This window comes from Doryrhamphus excisus, chromosome 1, assembly GCF_030265055.1.
Source record: "Doryrhamphus excisus isolate RoL2022-K1 chromosome 1, RoL_Dexc_1.0, whole genome shotgun sequence".
Lineage (NCBI taxonomy): Eukaryota > Metazoa > Chordata > Actinopteri > Syngnathiformes > Syngnathidae > Doryrhamphus > Doryrhamphus excisus.
In genome coordinates this window covers 16,156,969-16,180,420 of record NC_080466.1, presented here as the reverse complement: position 1 = coordinate 16,180,420, position 23,452 = coordinate 16,156,969, and the positions used below count along the sequence as shown (strand labels likewise).

Here is a 23,452-nt window from a genome sequence, read left to right as displayed (position 1 = left end):
ACCCCTATATTGACTTTTAAACTCTTATTACCCAAATTTGTAAATAAATAGCAATAAAACCTTTTAGGGGCTGCGCGGTGAACGAGTGGTTAGCACACAGGCTTCACAAATAAGAGACCCGAGTTCAATTCCACCCTCGGCCATCTCTGTGTGGAGTTTGCATGTTCTCCCCGTGCATGCGTGGGTTTTCTCCGGGTACTCCGGTTTCCTCCCACATTCCAAAAACATGCTAGGTTAATTAGCGACTCCAAATTGTCCATAGGTATGAATGTGAGTGTGAATGGTTGTTTGTCTATATGTGCCCTGTGATTGGCTGGCCACCATTCTGGAGTGTACCCAGCTGGGTACACTCAGCTGGCAGCTGGGATAGGCTCCAGCACCCCTGCGACCCTCGTGAGGATAAGCGGTAGAAAATGAATGAATGAATGATGTTTTGTTGTTTTGCAAATTTGGAGTGGTCATATCGGAGCAGAAGGGGATAGAAAAGAAGAAAAAGGAAAAGGGGGGAGTGCATTTTTAGATAAAATGTCTAAACAACGATGCCACAACGATTGTTCTCCCGGTTTCCTCCCACATTCGAAAAACATGCTAGGTTAATTAGCGACTCCAAATTGTCCATAGGTATGAATGTGAGTGTGAATGGTTGTTTGTCTATATGTGCCCTGTGATTGGCTGGCCACCAGTCCAGGGTGTACCTTGACTCTCACCCGAAGACAGCTGGGATAGGCTCCAGCTCCCCCGGTAAGATTACAGAAATAAGGTAATAACTTTTACTGTGTAATCTGGGACATCTGGAGCTGGATCACTATGTAGTCCACTACCACTGCTTTGTTTTTGTACTGCGTTGAGCATGAATGGCTTCACACAGGAAGCCGCCCATTTTGCTTCCTCTCTTTAAGCTGAAGTGATGCACCTGTAGAAAAAAGGTGGCATGCAAGCCGAGTCCAGGTACGCGATGACGGAGGAGCTAATAAGGCAGCCGAGGAATGTTGTCATCTTTCTTCACTTGTGTATAAAGCATATGTTTTTCACACACTACCTATGTTCTTGGGAGGGCCCCCATTTAGCGTTGAGACCTGGTGCCAACACGGCCGCCCTTAAGGGTCAACAGGAGGAAGAAGCACACAAGACAAGACCACAATAGAGGCTCTGATGTTGGGAGAGTCCAAACCCGCAAATCAACACAAACGGACAAATGCGGTGTCATTTATGGCGGGCCGTTACCGCAGGGGCCCACCAGGGGGTTGGACGCACAATGGAGAAGGGGGTCTTCTCTTGTTTCTTGGCACGTCTGGGAATGCACGGCGATAATTTAGACGTAACGTTGAATTGGGCCCCGAGCGCAAATTGCATGGGAGGGACCCTCGCGCAGCACGAGCTAGCGCAGGACGTTAGCGCGGGTGAACGGAAGGTCACGTGGACACAAAAGAAAGATGCTAGCTAAAAAGACGACAGGAATCTTAGCTATTCGTTTGGGAAGTTGTTGATTTACACGATCAACAACATCTTCCAAAACATGCGCCGCTAACGAACATAGGCAAGAATTATAATTATCAAAATACTATGAAGTCATAATTTTACAAGAATAAATTTGTAGTTCTAAGAAAGAAAGGCATTGCGAGAAATTTATGCAAATTAAATGCTAATATTACAAGAATAGAGTCATAGAATCCAATGCAACACATCAAACAATTACAAAAACAAATAAAAATAAAATAAAAAAAAAAATTTAGTAGTACGAACGAAAGGTTTCATTTTGCGGAAAAATATTGGAAAATTTTACAAGAATTAAGCAATAGAATTAAAGAAGAAAAAATACACAAATAAAGTCAAAATACTTTGAGGGGAAAAAAGGCATAATTTTACTGGATAAATGCAGGAATATTTTGAGAATAAAGTGGTAATAATAAAAAGGAAAGATACTTGATTTTTTTGTAGTACGAATGAAATGTTTAATTTTGCGGGAAAAAAATTAGTAAATTTTACAAGAATTAATTTTTCTTTAAAGAAGAATTTACCTTTTACAAAAATGAAGTAAAAATTGTATGAGACAAATATAAGTAAATATATAATATTGTAATATGGTAAATCGGTAGTAGTAAGTGCTAAAGGCTTAGTAAGTAATAGTTATAATAAAATAAGAGTAGAATAAAGTCAAAATACTTTGAGGGAAAAAAGGCATAATTTTACTGGATAAACGCCGGAATATTTCAAGAATAAAGTGGTAATAATAAAAAGGAAAGAGACTTTATTTTACGAGAAATGTATGCAAATTAAATGCTAATATTACAAGAATAAAGTCATAGAATTCAATACAACCCATCAAACAATTACAAAAACAAATTAAATAATAATAATATTTTTTTAGTAGTACGAACAAAATGTTTCATTTTGCGGAAAAAAAAATTTGTACATTTAACAAGAATTAATTTTTCTTTCATGATTTTACTGTATAAATGGCGGAATATTTCAAGAATTCTTTTACGAGAACTTTTACGAGAAATTATTTTTTATGTCATATATTACAAGAATGGCGTTGTAGTATTAAAGGAAAGTTGAAATTTATCGAGAATAGCCGTAATTTTACGGGGAATGTGAAAATGAAGTCACACTAACGACCATAAAAGTCATAAAAAAGTCATAAATTTACGAGAATTACCAAAATTTCCGGACGATAAATTACACTATTTTCCCATGGTTTGGCTGGTCCTGTGCCTGTGCCTCACTCCGGAGCGACTTATGTTTTTTTTTTCCACAGTCACAGCCACAAGATTGCAGGGTGCAAGTAAAGTCGTTATGTTGTTATTTAGGCTATAGTCATCCGAATAAGTGTTACATTAACATATGCTAGGTCACAATTACTTGTTTTAGCATAAATACTATCAAAATATAACAATCAAAATATAAACTGAATTGGGTTTAAGGTTCCAAAAACGTAAACAAACAAAAAAAAATCGCCATCACTCACCATCGTCGCCGTCAGCCAAGATGGTGACCTTGGCGGTGGGAAAGTTGGCGCCCACCCGGCCCCCCATCGGCATGCTTAGGGTGACGTTAAAGCTCTCCTCGTCTTCGTACAGCGAGTCGTCGATGATGATGATGCGGCACAGCTTCTCGCGCTCGTCTTTGTCAAAGCGCAGCACGCTGTTGTGGTCCTCGGGACGGGTGATGTAGTCGGAATAGGACAGGACGGAAGTTGGGATGGTGCCTGTGGCCGTTGCTGTGGAATGGAGTTGGAACATTATAATAGTATTTGGAATAGTATTTTGGAATAATACAAAAAATATTTTGTGAGAAAAAAGTTGATAAAATTTACAATTTATTGAAAATAGTCAATTTGTTTTTTGAGTGCGAATGAAGTTGCAACATTGCGAGAATAAAACTAACAATACAAAAGAAAGAATTCCAAGAAAACTGTTCCAAATTATTGTTTTATGGAAATAATGTCGTAATTTTACAAGAATAGGATTAAGATTAGAAGAACGAAGTACAGTGGTCTCTTGATTATTGTGATTAATTGGTTCCAGACCCAACCGCGAAAAGTGAATTTTCACTAATTAGGATTTAATAATAATTAATGGAATATTTTCGTACTTAAAGACATCTCCAATACAGTTTTTAGCATTATCCTTATCCTTATCCTTATCCTTATCCTTATCCTTATCCTTATCCTTATCCTTATCCTTATCCTTATCCTTATCCTTATCCTTATCCTTATCCTTATCCTTATCCTTATCCTTATCCTCATCCTCATCCTCATCCTCATCCTCATCCTCATCCTCATCCTTATCCTTATCCTTAAACTTATCCTTATTATTATTATTATTATTCTAAACAGCATTCCAATTCTGAAACCGCAATAGAGTGAGGGTGCGATCTTATCCTCATCCTCATCCTCATCCTCATCCTCATCTTTATCCTTATCATTATTATTATTATTATTATTATTATTATTATTATTATTATTATTATTATTATTATTATTATTATTATTATTATTATTATTATTATTATTATTATTATTATTATTATTATTATTATTATTATTATTATTATTATTATTATTATTCTAAATAGCATTCCAATTCTGAAACCGCAATAGAGTGAGGGTGCGATCTTATTCTTATCCTCATCCTCATCCTCATCCTCATCCTCATCCTCATCCTCATCCTCATCCTCATCCTCATCCTCATCCTTATCCTTATCCTTATTATTATTATTCTAAACAGCATTCCAATTCTGGAACTGCAATAGAGTGAGGGTGCGATGTTGGAACCGTTATAGCGAGGGATGAGCGTCGTATTATTTGGAGAAGGGCGTCATTTGATTCTTGATGAAGTCTTACCTTGTTGAGTGTAACAGACCACCATAAGTTCATGGCTAGCATCTCCCGAGCGTCGGACCGGCACCAGAAGCTCGCCAACATCCTCCTCAATTTTGAACTCGGCTTGAGGAATGAACACGGTCGACTCTGTTTTCAAAGAAACAAATCACTCGTCAAACCGAGTCTCGTTTAAAAACATCGACAATTAAAAATCTCTACCATCTCCGGGGTCCACGATCTCCACGGTCGCTGCATCTGGGAACTCCAACACTGCCATGACCGGGTCTGAGAGTTTAATCTCAAAGGTCTCGGATGTTTCGAACTCCTGGTCGGTGAAGATCTTCACCTTCCAGGTCGCGATGGTCTGGCCCGGGTTGAACTGGACCTGCTTCTGGGATTTACCACGGAAGTCTTTGTCTTTCTCAGCGGTGCCATCTTTGGTTGCAATACCTAATGGAACAGAATTTCTGGTTATGGACTTTGGCTCGACTCAAGTCCAAAATATTGTATAAATCGCAGAATTACAAGATTAAATCTGTAATTTTACTAAAATAAAGTAACAATTTGACAAACAGACGTCATAAAAACTAACATTATATTGTGAAAAAACTACATACAGTACATTCAAGAGGAAAAAAAACTTGCAATATGATGGCAAAAAGTTGCAGTTTTGCAAAAAAAACGACCTTGTATCATTGCAGCAATAACATCTTTGAATGATGTGAAGTCGAAATACTAATAGTAATAACTAATAAAGGAAAAGTAAGTCCAGATTGGCTGTAATTTCGAAGATACAGTATTGGGTAAAATTCGGAAATGTATACAAAGGCAAAAATGGACTTTTATCGGAACGTACAGAGTGTCTACAAGCAACCAGTTCTATCTGGAAGTGGACAAAATGTAGAAATTCCATGAATGGTAGCAGAAATATACTTTTGCGTCAGAGTTTCTTGGAAACGACAAGTCAGATCATTATAAGCAGCTGGTGGCAAATCTCCTATTGTTATTTTGAAGCAAGAATGCCTAAATCTATTGTATAAACAGATGCCATTTTGATGTAAAACAATAATAGCTCAGCTATCAATTGATTTTCAGTTATTTTGTTATCAAAATAAACGAGATTCAGACCCCTTTTTATCTCGAGTCCAAAAATGCGTAGACCGATGTTACTGTTAGCAAGACAATGCCAATGCTAACAAGACAAACTACGTGAATTTCAATATAATGAAGTGGCAAAAGTATCAGAGTTTCTTGGAAAAGACAAGGCAGATCATTATAAGCAGCTGGTGTCAAACCTCCTATAATAATTTTGAAGCAAGAACGCCTAAATCTATTGCATAAACAGATGCCATTTTGATGTAAAACAATACCAGCACACCTATCAATTGATTTTCAGTTATTTTGTTGTCAAAATAAACGAGATTCAGACCCTTTTTATCTCGAGTCCAAAAATGCGTACAAAATAAGGCAAAAACGGTTGTTTATTAGAATGTACGAGGTATCTACAAGCAACCAGTTCTATCTAGAAGTGGACAAAATGTAGAGAAATTCCATGAATGGTAGCAGAAATGTACTTTAGCATCAGAGTTTCTTGGAAACGACAAGGCAGATCATTATAAGCAGCTGGTGGCAAACCTCCTATTGTTATTTTGAAGCAAGAACACCTAAATCTATTGTATAAACAGATGCCATTTTTCTATCAATTGATTGTCAGTTATTTTGTTATTTAAATAAACGAAATTTTTTTGTCGAAAGCAGATCGAGTCCAAAAATGCGTAGACCAATGTTACTGTTAGCAAGACAATGCCAATGCTAACAAGACAAACTAAGTGAATTTCAATATAATGAAGTGGCAACAGTACGACAATTATATCGTAGAAATATGACAATAAAGTCTTAGAATGACGTGAAGTCGAAATAGAAGAATAAATGAAAAATTGACTTGGTTTTACGGGGCATCTACAAACAACTAGTTCTATCCGGAAGTGGACAAAATGTAGAGAAATTCCATGAATGGTTGCAGAAATTTACTTTTGCATCCGAGTTTCTTGGAAACAACAAGACAGATCATTATAAGCAGCTGGTGGCAAATCTCCTATTGTTATTTTGAAACAAGAATGCCTAAATCTATTGTATAAACAGATGCCATTTTGCTATCAATTGATTTTCACTTATTTTGTTATCTAAATAAACAAGATTCCGCCAATTTTTATTTTGAGTCCAAAAATACGTAGACCAATGTTACTGTTAGCAAGACAATGCCAATGCTAACAAGACAAACTAAGTGAATTTCAATATAATAAAGTCGCAAAATTACAACAATTATGTCGTAGAAATATGAAAATAAAGGCTAACAAAAATGTCGGATGAGAACTCACTGACGAAGGACGTCTCCCCCAAGTATCCTCTGCGTTTGAGCGTGACCTCCAGAAATTTGGCATCCTCATCCACGAGGTAGTACTCCCTCTCCAGCGAGATCCAGGCCCAGTTGAGTCGAAACGGCTGAGGCTTCAGTTTGTTTCCACCTTTAATTAGATGGTCGGGAAACAATCCATTAGCGGAACGTACAAGGCCAGCGGAGGCACAAACGTCAAACTTGAGTGACCAGGAAGGAAATGAAAGAAGCGTTTTATGGAGGTAACACGATAACTTAATGACTTGACCTCATAGTCTTTACCAGTCTTTGTCAAAACCTGACACTTTTTCAGACGGATCCTTAATCCGTATGACGTATCTCATGACTCGGTTAATCCCTTATGGTCACTGACTGAGAACCGCACAGATATTGGAGATTATCGGTTCCTCCGCATAGTCAGGTTCTCTTGGACCTAGCATGGGTGACCCGCTACTTTTGATGTGAAATGGGTCACGGTCAGCAGGGTCGGACCTCTTTAGTACCGCATCGCTGCTCACGCTGACAACGGCCCCCTTGGAGAGACTTCGAGGTTAGTCTATGAGGGGCTAGCATAAGACGACGGAAAACTTTGTTTTTGTTTGGGGGCGTTTGAGGCTTTTGTTGACATTTCGGGTCAGACAAAGCAAACTGGTGGAGGTTCTTGCTTTAAATCACACAACATTACTATCAAGTTTTTTATTTTATTTTTTATTTCATTTTGTTTTTTTGCAATTTTATTTAATACAAACAATATATGCAGTAATTTAGATCGATCGATAGATAGATCAACGAAATTACCAACGAAATGTCGTTGCCTGGCTCCCGTATATAATACCAGAGACAAAAGAAGATAAATAATAATAATAATAACCCATAATTTCATTTATGGTGGAGGTTCTTGCTTTAAATCACATGACATTACTATCAAGTTTTTGATTTTATTTTTTATTTCATTTTGGTTTTTTGTAATTTTATTTAATACAAACAATATATGCAGTAATTTAGATCGATCGATAGATAGATAGATCGACGAAATTGCCAACGAAATGTCGTTGCCGGGCTCCCGTATATAATACCAGAGACAAAAAAAGATAAATAATAATAATAATAATAACTCATAATTTCATTTATTGATGCGTTTTCGCCTTTTGTTAACATTTTAAAAACTGCTGCTAGCTTTCCAAAACTCTATCGAGTAGTTCCTGGCAAGGTTTCTTTAAATCATTTAAATTTGATAAAATTTAATTTAGCTAAACAACATAGTATCTGTAGCAACTTATTTTTGTTGTTGTCGTTTTTCCCGAACGACTTAAAAATAGACTTTTAAGAAAACTGCAGTCGGCTTTCTGAAACGGATTTTTTTTTCAGCCAGCCTTCATTAAAATCTTAACATTTAATAAAAATTTGTAACTTTAACATTATAACTTGATTTTTTTAAATTGGTGTGTTTTTGCCTTTTGTCAAAATTTTGGACCAATAAAAAAAAAACGATGTGGGTTTTCTGAAACTTTGAGAAGAACCGATATTTCCAATACGGATTGCATTGTGACAACAGCTACGCATTGCTAGCAAATTTAATGGAATTTAATTTAACAAAAAATGTTTGCAGTAATTTCATTTTTTGGTGTGTTTTCCCATTTTGGGTCACTCAAAACAATTTTTTTTTCAGATTAAAATTTATTTTAATCTTTATTATTAAAATTTATTAGAGCCCTGTAGACATGACAAAACACGACTATAGTCACATTTATCCTCTTTTTATTTACAACATATTGCGCAACTGCAGGGTCTTGAGACACATGCTAACTCGCAAACTCGAGAGCTAGCGACCTAAACGGTAGCCTTCAAGTTATTTCCTTTAAACTTAAATAGCCCAAAACTTACCACTTCCACACGGATAGGGAGGATAACTATTAACAGTTATTTAACCTTTAACATGAACATTAATCAAACGTAATAATTTTTTTCTGGGTACATGATACCATACAGCATCCATATCAAACTTAAGCGGGCCGCACTAACGTTAAACTTTCATATCAAGGCGGGGGCCTCAAACTAGTGTCCTGCGAGCCACATTTGGCCCACGGGCCGCGTGTTTGAGACCCCTGGTTTAAATGATACAACAGTTCCACGTTGTTTATTTTTATTGTCTATTTGTATTTTTTATTTACGAATTTTCACATTTCTCCTAATTTTTCTCTGGTGTCCGACTGAAAAAGCTAACGGTCCAGCCCTGAGTGGTATCCTAAGACTTGGACACGGTTTTAAAAATACCCGCCTTAGTCTCTGAAGAGGACATGGTAGTAAACTGTGAACAAAGACCAAGCAGCTCAAGCGTGCACCCGTAATAAAAGTGGCATTCAAGCTCGAAAGAGGCCGTCGGCTTTTTTTGTGAGGGTAGAATGAAAACACTTGGCGTGGGTCGGGGGGGTGGTGGTGGGGGGGTGGGGTCGAGTGTTGCTATTCAGGAAACTTCAACGTTACTTATCATCACTGAGGCCACAAGATCTGATTGTGCTTATTTATTCATTGAGCCCAATGAAATCCGCCTAGCAACAAGTGTCACTCTTTTTCAAGTCATCAGAACTGTGCTCCTGTTCAAGCCCCATGTAGAGTGACAGCTGTCGTACACTGTGCAACCCCACCCCCCACCCCCTTTAGAGGTTGGACAACTGAGCGGGACGGCAAGCCACAGTCTGGGTGGGCCACCTTTGGTGCCATGCCTCGGCATTGTTGTTCACGCCAGAGCTGGAGGAGGTTCTCCTCTTTATGGTGGCCGGCCATGACTTTAACAGGGGCGGGCAAAAAGGGGCCCACGGGCCTCATCAAACTTGCAAACTGTAGCCGACAACATGACTTGTTTGTAAAAAAACGATCCAATCAACACAAATGCGCAAACTGCACCGCGTGGGCATAAAAACACCCATATATTCCCGCCACAAGGCATGCTTGGTAGCCTATGGTACTCCCAACATTTTGCTGAGTTTGAGTAGGACGTCAAGAGAAGTACACAAGGAGTTAACATACAATAGTTAATATACGATATATGTATATATACGTATATATATATATGTATATGTATATATATGTACATGTATATGTATATATATGTATATGTGTATATGTATATGTATATGTATATGTATATGTATATGTATATGTATATGTATATGTATATGTATATGTATATGTATATGTATATGTATGTATATGTATATATGTATATGTGTATATATGTATATGTATATGTATATGTATATGTATATGTATATGTATATGTATATGTATATGTATATGTATATGTATATGTATATGTATATGTATGTATGTATATATATATATGTATGTATATGCAGGTGGGGCATGAGAGGTCATTAAAAATATGATTCATTTTTGCAAATATTAGTTTTTAATTATTTTTATTTTAAAATATTTATTGCACGATTAAAAAATATATTTAAAGCCTAAGTAATCATAAATAAGATTCAGGATTATTATTATTATTAATACTTATAATAATAATGCTAATTATTATTATATTGTTAATGAAAATAATCATGTTATTTATTCCTTATTTAATCCTTTTATTATTAACAATATAATAATAATAATAATTAATAATATTATTATAATTAGTAATAATAATAATAACCCTGGATCTTAATAATAATATTAATATTAATAATAATATAATTATAATAATAGCAGTATAATTATTATTATTATTAATAATAATAATCCTGAATCTTATTATTATTATTATTATTATTATTATTATTATTAGTAGTAGTAGTAGTAGTAGTAGTAGTAGTAGTATTAAGATTCAGGAGTATTATTATATAAAGCAGATATATATGTATATGATTATTATATTATTATTATTATTATTATTATTATTATTATTATTATTATTATTATTATTATTATTATTATTATTATTAGTATTATTATTATTATTATTATTATTATTATTATTATTATTATTATTATAGTAAAGTGCTCTGAGAACACAGCATTTCATCTATATACTGTTTATAGGACAAAGGTGGGCCGCGGACATTTTTTAGATTTTCAAGTGGGCCCTAAGTTGGTAAAGTTTGGGAACCCCTGGTCTAACTATTACATATGGGTCTAACTCTTGGTGGAATTAGGATGGTCCTATGGTTACCATGGCAACAACAGGGATACTATTGTACTTATAGCCGGCCCATATACCATCATGCCTAAAAATGACATACAATGGCTTTAACGCTCAAATGGTAAATCGATCGTTCGTCATGCTAACACACTAGCTGTCCAGCTGGTCCACCACCATTTTCATTGTGTATGTGATCACCATAGCAACAACATAAACACTTTTCCTCCATGATTACACGCCAATGCCACGTCATCCACAACATTTCTAAGCTGCTTTTTTACGATCCAGTTTCTGAAGAGTGTTGCTGTGATTTCAAGCGCCTCGCAGGGAGCATATACTTTACACGGGCAGAGTCAGGTTTTCCCTGCACCAGCATCCTTGGATGTCACCCCCTCACCCCCGCCCCTATATATTTACACCACAGTGTTGCCAGCGTTTTGTTTTTCTTCAAGGGCAAGACGTAGCTTTGACGAAAGGACGAGAATCCAGTCCAGGAATAACCCGATGGTGTGGGAGGGGCCACCGTGATAGCGTTCCTCATCCTGTTTTAGATATGGGAATGGGAATGGTTTTATTTGATTTGAACATGCATCAGATTACAATTGAGTGCATCCCATAATCAGTTCACAGTTCCACATGTCCAAAAGGAGTAGGAAGAAGCAAAGCTTACTAAATCCTACCCCTCCATCTGGTATTTTTACAATCAGTAACTGTTACATTTGTTCACTTCCTGCTTTCCTAATATTTAATTTAATTTAATTTAATTTAATTTAATTTAATTTAATTTAATTTAATTTAATTTAATTTAATTTAATTTAATTTAATTTAATTTAATTTAATTTAATTTAATTTAATTTAATTTAATTTAATTTAATTTAATTTAATTTAATTTAATTGTATTTTATTGTATTTTATTTTATTTTATTTTATTTTATTTTATTTTATTTTTGCACCTTACATTTTGGATTGACACATTATTTTTAACTTCCGAGCTACGTTTCAACGAATCCGTGGTGCCTGATTGGTAAATTGACTCATCAGACGGGAGGAAGGATATCGCAAATCATAACATGACATGAGTCCTATCCCAACCATGCCTACTATGCATTACAGGCATAGATGGTACAGCTCTTAGCGCTATGCATTTTATATAGAATACAGAGCAGTCTATCTATCTATCTGTCTGTCCGTCCGTCCGTCCGTCCGTCCGTCCGTCCGTCCGTCCGTCCGTCCGTCCGTCCGTCCATCCATCTATCTACTATCTCTCTTTCTCTCTCTCTCTCTCTCTTCTCTATCTCTCTTCTCTATCTCTATCTCTCTCTCTCTCTCACCGGGGCACAACATTGTCAGCCCCGGCTGTGTCTTTCAAAGTGGGCGTGGCTTAATAATAATAATAATAATACATTTTATTTGTATAGCGCTTTTCAGAGTACTCAAAGACGCTTTACAGTGAAGTGTTGATAAATGCAAAGTGGTCTCTGCCCCACTATTGTTTTACAGGATAATATCGCTTGATGAACAGAAAAAATGCAATTTAAAAAAAACTTAAAAAACATAAAAATTTGTCTTGAATGAGTTAAAGATAAAATTGATCCAATTGTTGATAACTGCAAAGTGGTCTCTGCTGCACTATTGTTTTACAGTATAATATCGCTTGATGAACAGAAAAAATGCGATTTAAACGTCGTCTGGTGTTGCCTCCCAGCAACTGGGGCGGGCGACGGAATGGCGTGAGGGGCGGCTCAATGACAACTTGGCGGGAGCAGGCAGTGGCTTTGCCATCCGAGAGCAGATAAGAATAACCTGCAGGCCGTACATCATGACGCCTCACCCCGCCATAAATCACGCCTGAAGAAATAAAGGATGAAAAAGGTCTGGATGATACGGACGCAAGGTGACTCTGGGAAATAAGATACGAGAGGGGGGAAAAAAAGGCGAAAACTGACGAAGACGGATAGAAGACGAAACCTGAAGTTTGTATCTTGTTGGACTATGAGAGATTGGGTTCTGCAGGGATGATGGTGTCGGTCTTTGAAAGGAGATCCATACTGGTCTGATCCCTTCACTTCCAGGCCTTCTCTCTCTCTCTCTCTCTCTGTGGTCCTGGAGTCTGGAGTCTTGCAGGAAGTGCATTCCTCCGCTAGATTTTCAGTGATCACATGACACCCACCTTAACCCCCCTGAACCCTCTGCTGCAGAGCTGCGCTCAAACCCGCCACCACAACATGACGACCACCGACCACCCATCTAATAAGATCCAATACAGGAGTCATCATTGGCGTTGTGTTGCATCATACTGGCAACATTTTTAATTTAATTTAATTTAATTTAATTTAATTTAATTTAATTTAATTTAATTTAATTTTTTTTATTAATAATTTTTTAAAAATTTTAATTTAATTTACTTTACTTTACTTTACTTTACTGGAGTCATCATTGGCGTTGTGTTGCATCATACTGACAACATTTTTATTATCAAGTCAAATGTTTAAGATAATAAGTAAGTGATAATAATAAATCAAATAAAAGAATGTCTTTTGAGGCTACCTTTCAGACTAAACTAAACTAAACTAAACTAAACTAAACTAAACTAAACTAAACTAAACTAAACTAAACTAAACTAAACTAAACTAAACTAAACTAAACTAAACTAAATTAAACTAAACTTTGATTTAATTTAATTTTTTTAATTTAATTTAATTTTACTTTATTTAAATTTAAATTATGACCTGTATGTTTTTACAAGTCAAATTAAAATAAAATGTCCAGCCCATATCCAACCTCTTGTTTTTACATTTTCACATGAAAAAAATATTTACAAAATATATTTTGGATTGGCCTTTATTTCCTTCCTTGGTGAAATGTTAACTAATTAGCCTGTTAACTATCTTATTGTATTGATTTTTATCCCAGTACCCAGTACATTCATTCGAAAGATAAAAGTTCCACAATGTGGGGAGATTTCTTTCCTGATCGCTTCAATTATTTGTGATCAAATCCAGCCTGAAAGCTCCATTATAGGTTCTATGGTTATCATCACAATCATCTTCATACCACCGCTATTTGCCATTTCAGCTGTGCCTGCAGGCCACACACACACACACACACACCCTGGCTTGCATGCCTCATGACTATTAAAGGCCTATATGGCATTTTCATGAGGACTTAGCGATGTGCAAGTACTCTACAAAGGTGCTAAGGTTGCAAGTTAAACTCCATTTATGTTCTTATACTATTTAAACTAAAGTAACTCACAGTTACTAGCTTTAGTGACTTTGGTCAGTAGCTTTTTCCACCGTAGACATGTTGACATTGTAAAACAGTAAATCAATCGGATGGTAGTCGGGCTTGTATTCCGTTGAGGAACGAGAGGAAAGCTTCCTGTGTGGAGGTCACACTAAATACTTTTATTTAAGAGATAGAGAAATAATGATAATAAATAAATACAAACTAAAATAAATAACATACAATAAATACAAAATTTAATGAAACAAATATAGAATTAAAATTAAAATGTCTCCAATATGAAAACACTGGTACCAAATATACTATATACACATATTATATACTATAAGAAATATACTGGATACTAAAAAGCTTACTACAACCATTTTTGGGGTTATAATTAGAATTTCTTCCGATGTTTATAATTTTTAATTAATTATTATTTATATATTATATTATTATTTGTATATTATATATTATTATTTATTTATATATTATTTATATATTTAATATTTTTTGTACTTTAGTATTATAGTCCAATGTGCTCTTTAAAATAGTTTGGCTTCAGGTTTTTAGTTTTTATGATTTGTATATTATATGTTATTATTTATTTATATATTATTTATATATTTAATTTTTTTTGTACTTTAGTTTTATAGTCCAATGTGCTCTTTAAAAGAGTTTGGCTTCAGGTTTTTCGTTTCTTATCAGCTAATCTGACCATCGGCGTCCTCCAGAGCTGCATGTCCCTTCATGTCCGAGATACCTTCACCTCCTTGACCTCCTTCACTCCCCCTCAGTGAAACCTTCAACACTTCACATAACACTCCCTTTTATCGCCTATCCTCCGGATGTGGCGTGTTTATTTGTATGTTTTGGGTGTGCATTTAACCAACGTGTTTTTTATCTTTTTACTTATATGGTAAAGGGAATGGTTTTATTTCATTTGAGCATCAGATTACAATTGAGTGCATCCCATAATCAGTTCACAGTTCCACATGTCCAAAAGGAGTAGGAAGAAGCAAAGCTTATTAAATCCTACCCCTCCATCTGGTACCTTTACAATCAGTAACTGTTGTTCACTTCCTGCTTTCCTAATATAGTTTAAGTTTTTTAATTTTTATTTTTTAATTTTTATAATTTTATTTTTGTCACGTACCGAAATACGAGGTGATACGAAACGCGAGTGATGGTTTCAGAAAGTGTGGCCTCTTTGATTGGTTTAAAAGTTAACAAGCCCCTTCTTACATTTTGGATTGACAAGTTATTATTAACTTATTATTAACTAGCAAAGCTTATTAAATCCTACCCCTCCATCTGGTACTTTTACAATCAGTAACTGTTACATTTGTTCACTTCCTGCTTTCTTAATATAATTTCAGTTTTTTATTTGTTATTTTTTTACATTTATTTATTTTTATTATTATTGCTGTTTTTCATAATATAATTTAATTTGTTGTTTTTGTTATTTTTTTTAATACATTTTTTATTATTATTATTTTTTAGATTTTTATATTTATATTTTTATTTTACTTTTTTTTATTTTATTTTTGTCACGTACCGAAGTAAGAGGTGATATGAGCATCCAATGACATAATGGGTACCATAGTAACTGATAATATAGTGATATATATAGCACATCATGACTGGTTCAAGACTCAGTCCGGCTAATACGAGGCTTTACTTTGCTGACAAAAATACTGAATGGTCACCTGAATGTTTCCCACTTCCCTTGCAGCATTAACCGCATTTCAGTGGTGTTCTTTGGATCTGGTAGCAGCGGCTAAAATAGCCATGGCCACCTGTTAGGGTTTTAATGCCTGGCCTTTGCTATATATACAGCATATATCATCCATATCACCTATGGATGTTAATGGCACTTTAAAGGCTTGAATGACAGCCCCGTCCAATAAATGCATGGTTTGTGAAAGACTATATTGAAGATGATGGAATGAGGTTTCAAATTCAAAACCATATAGAGGATCCTATTGGACGACGGAGTTAATCAACGATAGCTTCATAGCTAGAATCTCAAAAGCGGACATTGTCAACCGTGGCACATTGGAATACATTAAAACAGACCATCTTTGTTAGAATCACAAAATCCAAAGAAATAACAGCTAAATAGGTGCAGATTCTGGAAGACCTAGAAAGCTATCATGTGAAGCTGCTCTACAGGAGTCCATGACTCAATACAAAGGGCCGAAAAATGAGCATAATAGGTCTCTTTTAAGGCATCAGGTCGTTCAACATCTTTTTTTCGAGTCGCAGTCATATACATATATCATACAAATAAACAAAAATGACAAAAATAAAAAACCCATACGTGACAAAAATAAAATAAAAATAAAAAAAATGAAATTAAAATCTAAAAATAAAAATCTAAAATAATAATAATAAAAAAATCAAATGTATTTAAAAATAAAAAATAAAAAACTTAAATATCACCACATTGACAGTTACTATGGTACCCATTATGTCATTGTATGGTCATATCACCTTGTACTTCGGTACGTGGCAAAAATAAAATTAAAATTAAAAAAATAAATAAATAAATTATAAAAATCTAAATAATATTAATAATAATAATTAAAATAAAAAATAATAATGACAAAAAATATTAAAAATAACAAATAAAAAATGAAAACTTAAACTATATTAAGAAAGCAGGACGTGAACAAATGTAACAGTTACTGAAGTACCAGATGGAGGGGTGGGATTTAATAAGCTTTGCTTCTTCCTACTCCTTTTGGACATGTGGAACTGTGAACTGATTATTTCAATTGTAATCTGATGCATCTTCAAATGAAATAAAACCATGACCATTACCATTACCAAATACATATATTGGCATATATAAACCTGTTGCCACCTCCATCGGGGCCAGGCATAGATGACTGGGTGTCAGTCATGGCCAACTGCCTCGAGTCTTTGTGATGTAAACACTCTGAATAGGAATTTCCTTTTTTTTTTTTAAAAAGCCATTTAAAACTATTATGTCATTTCTTACCGTTGTCCTCAATGGTGAAGTAGAAGATGTCGCTAGTGGCGTTGCTCCCGTCCAACAAGACATAGCAGATCTTCATGTCGTTGATATCAGCTGTTGGCCGGAAAACACGCAGAAATTAGTGTGGTTCATGTGTGTGTCCAGATAAATAGAAAAACCCATCTTCGCAGTATTAAGTTACAGCGGCCCTATAGCGGCAACTATAATTTTTGTGTTCAACAAAAATAATAACTAGGTATTGGTAAACAAAGACGAATCACCCAAAAAAACCTAATGTTCAGAATTTTGTGGTCATTTCGTAAACACATGTTGACAGTGATCGATCCCTCAAGACCCAAGATCCCTCGTATTTCGGTACGTAACAAAAATAAAAGTCATATACATATATAATACAAATCAACAAAAATGACAAAAATAAAAAAAACTATGTGACAAAAATAAAATAAATAAATAAATAAAATTGAAATTAAAAATCTAAAAATAAAAATCAAAAATAATACAAATAAATAATAATACAAATGAAAAAATTATATATAAAAAAATTAAACTATATTAGGAAAGCAGGAGGTGAACAAATGTAACAGTTACTGATTGTAAAAGTATCAGATGGAGGGGTAGGATTTAATAAGCTTTGCTTTTTCCTACTCCTTTTGGACATGTGGAACTGTGAACTGATTATGGGATGCATTCAATTGTAATCTGATGCATGTTCAAATGAAATAAAACCATTAAATTTTTAAAAAAAAAACTAAAAACAAAAATATATTTAAAATTAAATTAAAAAAATAAAATAAAAAAACTTAAAATTATATTAGAAAGGCAGGAAGTGAACAAATGTAACAGTTACTGATTGTAAAAGTACCAGATGGAGGGGTAGGATTTAATAAGCTTTGCTTCTTCCTACTCCTTTTAGACATGTGGAACTGTGAACTGATTATGTGATGCATTCAATTGTAATCTGATGCATGTTCAAATGAAATAAAACCATTACCATTACCAAGATTAGCTAACAATACTTTTATCGGTTATGGTGAGAGTTTGAACATGAGCGTACCTTGTGTGAAGGTCTTGATGCTGTCGTTGCCCTTGGCGAGGTCAATGATGAACCCATGTTGCGGTGCCTCGACCACAACGTACTTCAGAACGTTCTGCTGGCTGTCGCGGTCCTCCGATCGTAGGGCCTTGCTGGTGATCAGGAAACCCAAGTGTCCCGTGGGGAGGACCTTGAGAGACGCCGCGGCTTTGTTGACCACGATCTGGGGCACGCCGTTGTCCACTGTGTTGATATGAATAGTCATCATCTGCGGTTTGCGTGTTTCGTATACGGTATCGGGGAAGACGTAAAAATCGGTGTGAGTGCCATCCGTGACTGTGAAGGAGAAGCTGTCTTCGCCGGATTCGGTGCCGTCGTGTCTGTAGCTGATGAGGTTCTCGTTCAGGTCCTGCTTAGTGAAAGTGGTGACGGGTTTTGAGTTGTTGAAGAGCAGTTGCCCGTGAACCGGAACTTGCGTGACAATGAATCGTAAAAAGTCGTCTCTTGTGTCGCGGTCTTCTGCCGTTAGCTCAAACGGCGTAATTAGCTTAGTTTCACCCTCCTCTACCACCAGATTACTTATAGTCAAGACCGGCTTCTTATTATCAACATCAGTGATGGACACTCGGAATGTACGGAACACCGGATTGTAGCCGTCCGTTACTTCAAACTCAAAACTGTCCATCTTCATTTCATCATCCGACGTATGGATGTAGTAGATCTTATTCCCAGCTAGCTGCAATTGGGTAAAGGTGGAAATGGGAACACCGGGATAGTCTGTGCACTCCAGATGACCTCTAGTCGGAGCTCGAGTGATGCTAAAGCTGAGGAACTCATCCGGGCTGTTGATGTCAGTGGTGCTGAGAAGGTCGGTGGTAAGAGTTACTCTGCCTCCTTCCTTGAGAGTCACGCCTTTGTTGACGACCTCCGGGAAGACCATGTCGATGCTTCCGATGTTGATGTAGAAGTAACGATCAATCAGTGCGTTGATGCCGTCTGTGACGTCAAACTTCAGAAGATCTCGGATTCCTTCCTGGCCGGTGTGTACATACTGGATGAGGTGTTTGTCGATTTCCGTTTGTGTGAAATTCATTCCCACTGAAATGTTCCCGATAACGTCACCGAACTTGCTAATGCGCTGAAGATAGCCTTGACTCGGACCGTAGCGAATAATATAAACTAATGTGCTATCGTCAGAGTCAAAATCAGTGGCCTTCAAGATCCGGTTGTTGATGACTTTAGTTTCACCGATGTCGACCTCAAGACCGTCGTTTATGGACATTCTTGGTGTTTCGTCATCGACGGGAATAACCATGATTGGAACCTTTTTTTCCACTTTGTGTTTCCCGTCTGTGAGTCTTATTACAAAACTATCCTCTGTGGTCTCTGAGTCATCGTGTTCGTAGACAATGTTTGACGCCTCCTTGATCTGTTCCAAGTCAAATCCGTCCACTGAAAGTGTCCCGGTCCCGAGTTGTTGAATTATGGTTCCGTGTTTTGGATTTGTGACGATCTCAAAGTGTAATTTGTCATCAGGGATATCGGAATCGGCCGCGTTTAGAATTGGCGTGTCAATGACTAGACTCATTCCTTCCATTACTATAAACTCACGGATGAAAATTTCAGGTTTCTCATCGTTGGATGGAATAATCACAATGGGGAAGAAATGGCGTTCCGAGAAATTGATACCATCCGAGCATCGGAAAGTGAAGCGATCCTCCACAGGTTCCACACCTTTATGGATGCTTTGGACGTAGTGGATATGTCCAATTGCTACATCTTTAATGCTAAAAGCAGTAATGGCGGTCCCTGCTCTGGATTTCTCAGAACCAGGAGCTGGGGAGATGTTCTCCACATAACCGGACGAGGGTTGGACAATAATCGTGCACAGGATATCTTCACTGTTTGTGTCAATATCTTCTGCTTGGATTTGATCCAGAGTGATGACGTTCTTCTCGCCTTCCACTACAACAAATTGCCCCCCGACGCTAACAATCGGCGGAATGCTGTCAACGGGAAGAATGGTCACATGAACCGTCACACCTTGGACTTTGTTGCCACCGACAACCCACTGATCGGACAAATCCGACAACGTGAGGTTGAAAGAGTCGTATTGTTTGATCGGTCCGATTTCACCAGATGTGTGGACATAAACCACCGCGCCGTTGATTATGTCCGCTTGGGTGAACTTCTCAGCAGGTGCTCCGTTTACTAGGATCTCACCCAGCCTGGGGGGTTCCTCCACGATGAACATTAGCATGAGGTCATCAGTGTCTTCATCTCGTCCTTGAATCACGTTGCTTGTAATTTCCGTGGCTCCGTTTTCCAGAACATCAATTGATGCTCCGAGTAGACCCTCCGGAAGCATAATGGTGGGCGACTCGTCATCTACGGGGTCCACACTGATTTTAATACTAATGGGGACCTCATGGAAACCGTCGCTTACGTCGAGTTTGACGACATCGTTCAAGGATTCCTCACCTCCGTGCATGTAAGCTATCCGTCCGTTTGTTATATCTTCGAGTACAAATGTTTCACCGTTTGACATATCGATTCCCAAGTACTGCAGATATCCGTATTTGGGAATCTGCGTCACAGTAAAAATAATACTTTCATCATCCGTGTCAGTATCTGCGGCGTACAGATCTTGACTCGTGATCACATATGAACTTCTCTCCCTCAAAATGATCCCCGTGTTTGTAATAACCGGCGGTTTGTTGTCGACCGGTTGCAGGAAAATGGTGAACAATCCGTCTACTGTGTTACCGGAATTGTCCTCCACCGTAAACGTGAACTGTGCCACTTTGGGAGTGATGCCCAGTTCCTGGTCAGGCGGCCTGTACGCAACTTTATGATGATTGACTTGTGCTTGCGTGAACTCCGTAATCACAAAATCCGGGTTGTCGGTCATCACAATTTCACCCAACGGCGATGGATTGTTTTCATCGGTGTCGGTTGGAGGCTTCGTGACGGTGAACTTAAGGTCACGGTCGTCCGAGTCCAGATCGGTATAGCATAGGAACGACTTTGTGAAGTACGTCAGTTCATATTCCTTAACCGTCATGTGAAGAGTGGTTCCAGGGGAGAGCTCCGGAGCTAGGTCGTCAACAGGGTGGATTTTGACGGTGAACAACTGTTCGCCTGATTGATTCGGCGGGTCGTTATCGTCTTGGACACGGAACACATACTGATCGATTACTGTGGTGGTGCTGTGGATTCCGATGTGGCGGTAGAATAACTTCCCGTCCAGGATATCTTGTTGGAACCATTCGGTTACCACCTGTTCAAACATCTCATCCGTGTCACTGAACTTCCAGAGTGAAGGATCAACGGGAGGTTCCACTTGTCTTAGTAGGAACTCCCCGACAGAAGAGTAAGGAGCCTCTAAGATAAACGTAATGGTGGCGTCTTCGGAATCAATATCGGTGGCGCTCAGAATAAACGGTGATATCTGCATGACTTCGTTCTTGAAGAGCACCAACCCGGTGTTGGCGTTAATAATGGGCGGCTCATCATCAGTGGGAACGATCGTTATGGGAAACAGGAATTCTACTTCATTTTTTCCGTCTGTCATACGGAAAATAATATTATCGCTATAAGTGTCGCTACCGTCATGTTGGTACACAACAATGCCGGCGTCGAGGTCGGCGGGTGTGAAGAATTTCCTTCGACCCCCCAACATGCTCAGCTGTCCGTGCTTCAGACCGTCGATAACGGTGATCGTCACATCTTCTAGGTTATCTTCATCGCTGATTTCTAAGTTCTGTGAGCTGGATAGTGGTCTGGATTGCCCCTCGAACAAGAGCTGCCCCGTGTTTTTGGTCGCCACGGGCGCCATTGTGTTCATGGGCTTTACCACTACCATGAAAGCAAAGGGGTCTGAAACGGCACCATCGGTGTCCACGATTTCAAACTCCAACTGGAAAATCCTTTCAACTTCAGAATCTTCCGAAGGTGGTTTGTAGGCTATTTTGAGATCTTTGATGTCCTTCTGATAAAACGAAGTGATTGGCATGTTCTGGTCATCGGTGCTGATAATGTAACCCTGCTGAGGGCTCAGCGGTGACGTGATGTTAAATATTAAATCGTCTGAATCGGATTCGACGTCTTCGGCGGCTAACATGTCACCGGTAATCGCCGTCATCACAAACTGATCCACCTCCATCATCATCATGGACACAAAGCTAGGTTTCGGTGGTGTGTTCTCCGCACCTTCTCTGATTCTAACCATCAATTGGAAATGTTCTTGCATAATAGTGTTGCCTTCACTGTCCTGCAGCTCGACCATCATCGGAATATAGTCTCGATTTGGCGAATTGGTTTTAGCTGTGTGCTTGTAACGAATTCCGCGCTTCACAAACTCATCGCAGTCGACCATTTCTCCACCGGTGGGGTTATTAATAAGATCGCCATACCTGGGTAGACCACCGGCGCCGACCAATGTCTTGATCTTACACTGTGTGACCTCGTCTTCGTAGGAAAACTCCAAAGCTTTTTTGTCAATCGGGTTGCTGTCGCCGTTCAGTTTTTCCACATTGATCGGCATATTCCTGGTCAGGATCTCCAACTGCTGGAAAACCACTTCCACTTCCAGCATGAACGGGATAATAACGGTGTCGGTCTGAGAGTCGTAACGCAACTGAAGCTTCACACGATCCTTACTGGGACTGCGGGATCCAAAATGAGTATATTTCACTTCATCCGGAGCGAAAGAACAAGGGAACTTCTTTGGGGTCAGAATCCCCGGTCTCTGCGATAAGGGGTCATTGTCCAAAACTGTGATATGGCAGCGATCTCCTGGTGATACTTCTGTTACCAAGTCGTGCACGGGGTCCAAGAACACGGATTTCCCTAACGGGACCCTTATCCCGTTGTTAGCGATAATGATGTTGTCCTCATTGGGTCCAGGCTTGTACTGGTGGAGTTGAGCTTGGTTGAACGGTTCAGTTCTAACTGAGGCAAGACAGACGCTGAGACCAAACAGGAGGAATCCCCGTTGTGAACTTTGCAGACTAGCTGCCATGTCCGCTGCTTTGTTGACCTTAAATTTTAGTCTTAGGATGAAAATCCAACAATTGGAAGGAAAAAAACAAAAAACTGTAGTCCTCCTTTCTGTCCTCACACAGACACACAAATGTGGTGAGTGCTGCAGAGGCTATGCAGGTAATAATGAAACTGTAGACAGGGGCCCTCATTGGCCCCTCCTCCTTGTCAGCACAGAGAGGGGGCGGCGGGGGTGCCTCCCTCCTGCAACCCATGCTTGGCTAAATTAAGAAAGACCATTGGACAAAGCTGTGAAAGTTCTCCTCCAACCAAGGGAAGACTTCTGT

General features: G+C 37.8%; 1 protein-coding gene across 1 annotated transcript in view; it reads right to left on the bottom strand.

The window, feature by feature from the left end:
- The window catches only part of frem3 (Fras1 related extracellular matrix 3), a 36,869-nt gene extending 13,724 nt beyond the window's left edge, over positions 1-23,145 (bottom strand). Inside the window, exons 1-6 of the mRNA XM_058072044.1 lie at positions 18,144-23,145; positions 17,093-17,182; positions 6,703-6,849; positions 4,544-4,774; positions 4,346-4,471; positions 2,969-3,220 (exon numbers count right to left, since the gene is read on the bottom strand). Coding sequence (XP_057928027.1) covers positions 2,969-3,220; positions 4,346-4,471; positions 4,544-4,774; positions 6,703-6,849; positions 17,093-17,182; positions 18,144-23,145 — 5,848 coding nt within the window. The remainder of the gene's footprint in view (positions 1-2,968; positions 3,221-4,345; positions 4,472-4,543; positions 4,775-6,702; positions 6,850-17,092; positions 17,183-18,143) is intronic.
- Between the last annotated feature and the right edge of the window lie 307 nt (positions 23,146-23,452).